The sequence below is a fragment of the Mustela putorius genome, unplaced genomic scaffold, assembly GCF_011764305.1.
Source record: "Mustela putorius furo isolate JIRA1106 unplaced genomic scaffold, ASM1176430v1.1 tig00000196_pilon_pilon_pilon, whole genome shotgun sequence".
Lineage (NCBI taxonomy): Eukaryota > Metazoa > Chordata > Mammalia > Carnivora > Mustelidae > Mustela > Mustela putorius.
Window position 1 is genome coordinate 3,385,134 of NW_025421310.1, and position 8,001 is coordinate 3,393,134.

The 8,001-nt window shown below is 50.2% G+C and overlaps 1 protein-coding gene across 1 annotated transcript; it reads left to right on the forward strand.

Annotated features, from left to right (window-relative positions):
- Positions 1 to 449: 449 nt before the first annotated feature.
- LOC101683467 (zinc finger protein 599-like) lies at positions 450 to 7,759 on the forward strand. Its single transcript, XM_045077259.1, has 4 exons — positions 450 to 464; positions 4,942 to 5,031; positions 6,926 to 7,199; positions 7,284 to 7,759. The coding sequence occupies exons 1-4, from the start codon at positions 450 to 452 to the stop codon at positions 7,757 to 7,759; spliced, it is 855 nt and encodes a 284-aa protein (XP_044933194.1).
- The last annotated feature ends 242 nt before the right edge of the window (positions 7,760 to 8,001 follow it).

An 8,001-nucleotide genomic window follows, 5' to 3' on the forward strand; every position in this document is an offset into this window, starting at 1 on the left:
CCAGAACCTCGTGACGTCATTTCCCAGAGGACCTCAGGCAGGCACCGCTGGTCCTGTGAGGTGATTTCTAGAAGAGCGCCCCTTGAGACAGCAGGCAGAGCTGCGGGAACCTTATCATCCAGCAGGCTCAGCGGCAAGAGGCGGTAGCGCTGGGCCAATCACAGCACAGAGCTGGGATCCCGCGTTCCGCGAGAGCTACAGCGCGGTCCTCGTGGAGGTTGTGCTGGGCGGTCCAAGGCCTGCTTGCGAGGTTGCAGCCTCGGGACCCTCAGTGGGCTTGAGGCCGCGGGCCAGGGAGGCTTCTGAAGAGGTGTCGTGTCCCCTTGCCCTGAGGTAGGGCTGAGGGTGTGTGAGGCAGCTCAGCGGAGTCCTTGGGACCATCCACGGCCTCCCACCTTCCGCAGCACCCCGTCCATGCACAGGGTCCCGCGGAGGCAGCAGATGAGCCGATGGACCCGGCACAGGTGAGTGGACGACCCCTCAGGCCCTGTGGACCCTCAACGATGCAATCCCAGCGCCTCCATATGGAAGATAGCATTGTCTTGGGTCCCATTGTGCCTGGGGGACCGCCTTGATAGGTTCCCAGCTCTGTGGACCAGCAAGGTGTGGAGGGCTGTCCCAGGCACGTGCACCAAGGGGTGCGAATGCGGGGAGGTGCGGCGGAGCTGTGCAGAATCTCAGCTCTCCATTCTGCCTGGTGGGAGGACGGCACCAAGATCGGGATCAGGGCTGGAATGACAAGCCGAGGAACCGGAACCAGGCCTCTTTGGGGTTGGTGGGAGCCCTGGAGGATTTGGAGTAGAGGAGGAACGTGATTTGGGTTAAGTCCTTTTTTTTTTTTTTAAGTTTTTATTTATTTGCTTGTTTATTTATTTGACAGAGAGAGAGAGAGAGAGAGATCACAGGTAGGCAGAAAGGCAGGCAGAGAGAGAGAGGGAGAAGCAGGCTCTCTGCTGAGCAGAGAGCAGGATGTGGGGCTCAATCCCAGGACCCTGAGACCATGACTGCAGCCGAAGGCAGAGGCTCAACCCACTGGTGCCCCAAAGCTCTCTGCAGCCTCCCTGTTGGGAAATCAAACCCGGTATCCCGCGTGACAAGCGGGGATACTCACCACTATACTAAGGAGGACTGGCTCTTGGGTCACGTCTTAATAGGATTTCTCTATCTGTGGAGGGGAAACGAGGCAGGGACAGCAGGAAGGAGGCTCCCTGCAGCCCCACATAATACTTGGAATACTCTGTTCCCCATGTCACCCTCAGCCCCCTCACAGTCGCAGCATGTGTCACAGGTGTGCAAAACGGGTTACAAAGCCAACAGCCTGGGTTCAGCTCCGTGTTCTGCCACTGCACTGCCGTGGGACCGTTCGCTTCCTTGTCTGTGAATGTGCCAATTGCAGTTCTTCCCTCTGGGGTCCTGGTGACAGATGTGGGAGGCAGAGTGTGAAAGACAGTGCAGTGCATGCAGGGAATGCCCAGTAAATGCTGGTCGTGGCCATTCATTTCTGTGATCTTTGGGGTCCAAGGAGGCCTTTGCTCTGTTCTTGTCCTCTTGGCAATGTGGTGAGAGAGAAATGTGGCTTCTCAGAATCCCCCTGTCCCTGCTCCGTCTGAGTGAACCAAGCTTCCAGAAAGAGCTCACTAGCAGTGTAGAGGCTTCAGGAGGCATTCTGGCTATGCCCTTCCCAGGGCTGTGACCTTGAGTAAGTCTCATCAGTGCCTTTGTCTTCCATCTCTTGGGGTCAGTGGGAATATTGGCATTTCCTCCCTGTGGCTTGAAGGGGCCAGAGAGGGCATATGTGTGATGTGTGTCCTCCAGTGCCCAACACTGCCCAGGTAGCATCACTCTGGACACTGTTCTCAGGGAGCAGAGCCTCTTGTCCTGTGATGAACTTAGGGGCTTACCCCAGGGGAATCCTGCCCTGGGGTTTCCCCTGTCTCAGGCTTGTATGCAGCCGAAGACTATGGTAAGAAAGCCTAGGGGAAGACTCACAGTGGGAGCAGTATTTTTGGAATCACTCCTTCTCTGCTGGGATGAAAAGGGCCTTCAGGCCCTGGGAGCCAGGAAGGTTACTGGATTCATCTTTGTAATTGCCATCTGTTTATTACGAGTAAAGCGGGCTTGCTACTTACAATGACAAGATTACTTTTCTGTTTAAGACGTTTATTTTTATGTGAAGAGTAGATGCATTAAAGAGTCAGCGGTGGCAGTGCTGGGGCATGTGTGGCTTTAAAGATTTTTTATTAATTTGACAGACAGCGATCACAAGTAGGCAGAGAGGCAGGCAAAGAGAGCGGAAGGGAAGCAGGCTCCCTACTGAGCAGAGAGCCCAACGCGGGGCTCGAGCCCAGGACCCTGAGATCATGACCTGAGCCAAAGGCAGAGGTTTTAACCCACTGAGCCACCCAGGTGCCCCCATGGTGTGTCTTTAGACATGAATATACAACAGTTCCCAGGTATCTCCAGCATGTGCCCCCTCCCTTTTTTCCTGCCATTTTGGCACCTGTCTGCAGTAAGGCCATCCCCAGTTTTTGTTTTAACAAGGACCCATCTCTCTAATCCTGTCCTTTCTTCCCTTGGCCTCAGAAATCCTAATGCCATTGGCATCATCTTGCTCAGTTATTTAGTCCTCGTTGGTGATCTTTGTCCAGCAGGAGCTGTGATTGCTCTTCGCTGCTCTGTCAGAGCCATAACAGGACCTCGACAGCTAGTTGGAGAATGAGACCCCCTCAGTGGGCTCTTGTCACACTTAGAATCTACATTCAACCACCCCCCTGCCGGCCTGCTGCACCTGTCCCTGCAACTGCTCTGTGTCCTCCCACATGTCTTCCCTTTCCCCCATCTCACGGCCCTGCAGCTATGCCCTCCTCCACTTGCCGAGCTCTTGCTCACTTGCTAGCCTTTGCCCTGGCCGTTCCCTCTGCCTAGGACACGGTCTCTGGAGCTCAGCAGGCATGCTGGTGCATTCCTCAGTCCTCTGCTCAAATGCCACTTCATCTTTCCAGTTCTAGCTAAAGTACCCCCTGAACTCACATGCACGGGAGCTTGCGTTTTTGTGCAGAGTTGAGTGCCAGATTGAGCCTTTCCAGGTTGCTTGAGGAGCAAGGAGGAAAAATAAGAATAACCAAACATGGCTATGGCTGGATTTTACTGAGCCCTTGATTTGCTTTGAGGAACAGTTACTGTGTTTCATCTCATTCATTTCCCGTCCCCTCAGGGTTAGGTGCTATTATCATCCCTGCTTTACAGAAGAGGAACTGGAGGTTCAGAGACGTTAAGTTACCTACCCAAGGTCACGCAACTCTGAAGTAGTTAAACATCACATATTGTCCATTAACTACCAGCTACCAGAGCCTGTGTTTCCAACCACAGTGGGCTGGGGAGGCCCGAGGATGACACCTATATTAACCTCTGTGAGATGGGCAGGGATTTCCCCTACAGGTGAGTGTGGGAACAAGGAGAGTAAGAGGAGCCGTCCCAGATTGGGGAACCTCGTGGATGGAGGCAGTGAGGAGAGTTGTTTAAGGAGGCACCAGAGGGCCTTGTGATTGCCAAGCACCCTCCCTCGCCACCTGCTGAGATGTGTCTTGGAAAGGGGAGCATGTGCGGTCATTGGCTGGATGTTCACCCCACCCTCACCAGGACACACATCACAGCCAGTCAGAGGCTGCTGCCTTTATGGCATTGTTCTCAGCCACTCGGGTTCCCTGGTATGTATGGTGTTCCTGACTCAGAGACACATGCTATCAGGACTCAGGAAGGGAAAACTGAGTGATAGCTCACTGCGGAATCTCCTGGGGCATCTGAGAAGGCTGGCGCACCCAAGTGGGTATGGGGAGATGGCCCAGACACTACCACTCCCAGGATGAGTATCACCCTCTTTTGTGCCTCTTGCATGAGGGTGAGGATGGCTGCAGTCTTCTGTCCATGTCCAAGGAAGAGTGGTCAGGGATGGCAGAAGTAGATTAACAGCAACTGTTACTAGAACTGCTTCACCTGGGGCGGCTGGGTGGGTTGGTCAGTTAAGCATATGCCTTCGGCTCAGCTCATGACCTCAGGGCCCTTGGGTTGAGATCCACATTGGGTACCCTGCTTGATGGAGAGTCTGCTTCTCCCTCTCCCTCTGCTGCTCCTTCCACCGTCTGCTCATGCTCTCTCTCTCTCTCAAATAAATAATTTTTACTTTAAAAAAAAAAGTGCTTCACATACAGTAATGGAGCAGTGTCAGGGTTACTACAGATCTGGGCCAGAAGGACCTAGGTTCAAATCCTACCTCTGGGGTGTAGACTGGGAACTCTCAGGTGACTCACAGTAGCTCCCTGAGCCTCAACTCCCTGTGATGTGGAGCTGATGATGCCATTTATCTTCATGGTGATGGAAGGGTTAATAAATGTACAGAGCACTGCCTTGAGCCAGAACTCGAGTGCTGGCTTTAGGAATGTTTTCCCTTGGATTCTCAAATAACCTGATAAGGTGAGAGAACTATTATACTGACGGGGAAATCGAGGCTCAGAGAAGTGAAATGGCTTCCATGAGGTACACAGCTGCGAACATTTCATCCCTTTACCAGAGCATGTGAATCCCACAGCCCAAGGCAGGCACACAGGAAGAACCAGGGAGGTTTGGCTTGGGCTGCTGCTCTTCTGTTACTGGAATTATCATGGTTATTTCCCTGTCCCTCTGTTGTCCCAGACCACTTATCATCTGTCCCCATGGTCCACGTGGGAATGTGATTGTCTGACATTCTCCATTGTTTCCACCATGGAGGGCTTCTCTGTCAGCCATGTCTGCCTCCCTCTTAAGTCCAGCTCAGAGCTTAGCCTTCAAGAGGCCTCAATGATTCAGGGATGGACCTCTGTACACCTTCACCAGACACTAAGTTGCAGGCTCTGGTCCCACCCAACAGCCATAAAGCACATAATGCTACTGTGTTTGACTTTCCAGGCACTGGTGACCTTCAAAGATGTGGTTGTCACCTTCACCCGGGAGGAGTGGGAATTATTGGACCTGCCCCAAAGGACACTGTACTGGAAGGTGATGAGGGAGACCTGCAGGCTCCTGGTCTCACTAGGTAAGTCTTCTCTTCACCTCCATTCAGGGACATGCAGCCTCCTTCTTGGTTTCCTCCTGTCTTTTGAGGCCTGGCTGGTGGAGAAGGCCTTTAGAGCCACCTGCCATCCTTCCCACAGTCCCTGCCATGTTCTAGGCTGAGATGTGTCTGCTCTCCCTTTGTCTCCATCGGGAATCACTTAAGATGGTAGCTCTTCCCTTTCTGATTTGTCAGATTTTTTAAAATTCCTGATACTAACCTTTTACTCATTCTTTATGCTGCGATTGTATTCTATTAGAGCTTAGCTTTTTAGAAATTTTCTTTAAAGCATCTCTTGATTAAAAGAAACTCGTATTTTATTTAGTCAGATCAATTTATCTTTTGTTTTATGATTACTGCTTTTCATGTCTTGCTAGGAAGCCTTTCCTTACACCAAGCTCAAGTTATATTCCTTTTTTGTTGCTTACTAAGAACTAACTTTGTGTATGACATGCAGTAGAAATGCAGTAACTTTTTCCTGCATGTGGGTTGCCAGGTTTTTAGCTCTATTTGTTATATCGCCCTTTCTTCTGCCACTGACCCCCTGCACCATTTCTGCAGTCAGTGAAAGCTGTGTGTATCCCTGTGTCTATTTTTTTTTTCCCGAGTCTATTTCTGAGCACTGTGGTGTCCTGCTGCTAGTTTTCCTTATGGCTCTGCCAGTACCATGCTGTCTCGATGTCTATACTTTCATCATAACCCTAATACTGGGAGGGCAAGCCCCATCTCATTATTCTTTTTCCAGTGACATTCTTGGCCCTTAACTCTTGCATATAAATTCTAGAATCAGCTTGTTGAGTTTCATGGAAAATCTTGTTATCTTGTTATCTGGACTGGTGATGAATTTACAGATAGATTTGAGGAGAGCTGACAACCTTGTTATAAACTTCTTCATTTGCATAGCTTCTCTTTAATATCTTGAAATATTTCAAATTTCTCTAGCTTTTGTCCATGTTTTAGCTACCTAGCTGTTCCTCACACAGTAGGTTTAATATGTCCCCCTGGCAGGTCCTGCTCACCCTTAGCCTTGTAGTCACTGTCCTGGGAGTGGCCATGGCTGTACTTACTCTCACCCTTACAGACTCTGCAGTCTGCACCCTGCTGCGTCTCTAGCTACATCTCCCCCATCCTCTAGTGCTCTGAAGTTCCCTCAGCACCCAAGGTTCTCTCTAGACTCTGCACCTTTGTACACTCTGCCTCCTCTGGCTGCAGTGCCCTGTTTGTTGTAAACTCTTGCTTCGTTAGGACTCAGATCTCAAGACACCTCCCAGTTGTCTTTCTCTCTCATTTGGGCTGGGTTAGATGCACCCTTTGTAGTGCTCCCTGTGACATCCTTTATTAGAACAAACACAGCACATGGTGTCATCATTTCTCTCCCCTCTGGATAGTGAGGAAGGGATTCTTCTCTGGTCCCTACCCCAGATTCTCCCCAAGGTTGTCCCTTTAAAGATGTCAAGAATCCAAGGACCAGCAAAAAAGGAAAAAAAATCCAAACCTGAGTTTCAGAGATGTGAAAATCCATCAGGTATCAGTGGCCCTGTTTCCATCTTCTTTTTCCCACTGGCTTAGTGAGTTTGTTCCTTGTATGTTGGCATTGCTAATGGGCCTCTTCTGTGCATTGGATTCCCTTCAGATGACAAAGCAAAAACCAATACTACAGAGCCTTCTGCTTCTCCACCAGCCTTGTTTGAGGGATGCTTGCCCCACAGGTTACTGACTGAGGAAGACTCCAGTGTTTCCACATTGGGAGAAGCCAGGGAACAAGAAAGATCATCAGAAAAACAGGGAGAGCATATAAGGACAGGGACAGTCCCCTACAAGGAAACCCGGCCTGAAAAGGTGAACCCTGAGTGTGATGATTTGGTAACAAGTAAAAATCTGGGCAGAAATGATTTACAGGAGCAAGTCTCTCCAGGAGATGGTCTCCTGGAGTGTGAATCACATAGACCAAGGAAAGACCCCTTGATTCATGGAGGGAAGAAATCCTACAAATGCAAGGAATGCGGGAAAGAGTTTATCAAGAATCACTTCCTTCTTCAACATCAGTGGATTCACACTAGAGTAAAACCCTATAAATGCAAAAGGTGTGGGAAGGCCTTTCTCAAGAAGGCAGATCTCACTGGACACTATAGCATTCACATTAAGAAGAAGCTCTATGAGTGCGTCGAGTGTGAGAAGGCCTTCAGCCGCAGGTCACACCTCACAGAACACCAGCGAGTTCATACTGGGGAGAAGCCCTATGTGTGCATCGAATGCCAGAAGGCGTTCAGCCGCAGGTCACACCTCACGGAGCACCAGCGGATTCACAGTGGAGAGAAGCCTTATGCATGCAGTGAATGTGGGAAGGCCTTTGCCCGCCACTCTGATTTTATACGCCATAATAGAACCCACACTGGAGAAAAACCCTTTGAGTGCAAAGAATGTGGGAAAGCCTTTTGTAACAGCTTTTCTGTAACTCGACACATGAGGTGTCATTCTGGGGAGAAGCTCTATGAGTGCAGTGAGTGCGGAAAGACCTACAGCTACAGCTCAACCCTCACTACTCATAAAAAGATTCACAGTGGAGGAAAATCCTACAAGTGTAAGAGATGTGGGAAGACCTTTGACCAGAAGGCAGACCTCAGTCAACATCAGAGAACTCATACTGAGTTCTTCTTAAAGAGACCTTTTTAAAGTATGGCAGTGGCAGAGTGTTTGACCGGAGGGAGGATGTTACTTGGCATCTGAGAGTTCATACCCAAGGCTTCCCTGCATACTGTGTGTGTTTCATACATGTGCAGTTTGTGCTATGCCTGCAACGTCACCTCTAACTGATGCTGAGCCCTGGCACTACAGAGACTGGAGGCCAGTATTCCAAAATACAACGTGGTTCTCAGTAGAGGGACCTTCTTTCCACACATGAGAGTTCTTTACTG

Bases quoted from the DNA above. Each gene is read 5' to 3' on its own strand.
- LOC101683467 (XM_045077259.1), top strand. The intron at 5,032-6,925 runs GTGATGAGGGAG...CGGCCTGAAAAG, and splicing joins AAAGGACACTGTACTGGAAG to GTGAACCCTGAGTGTGATGA. The intron at 7,200-7,283 runs ATCTCACTGGAC...GCCGCAGGTCAC, and splicing joins GGCCTTTCTCAAGAAGGCAG to ACCTCACAGAACACCAGCGA.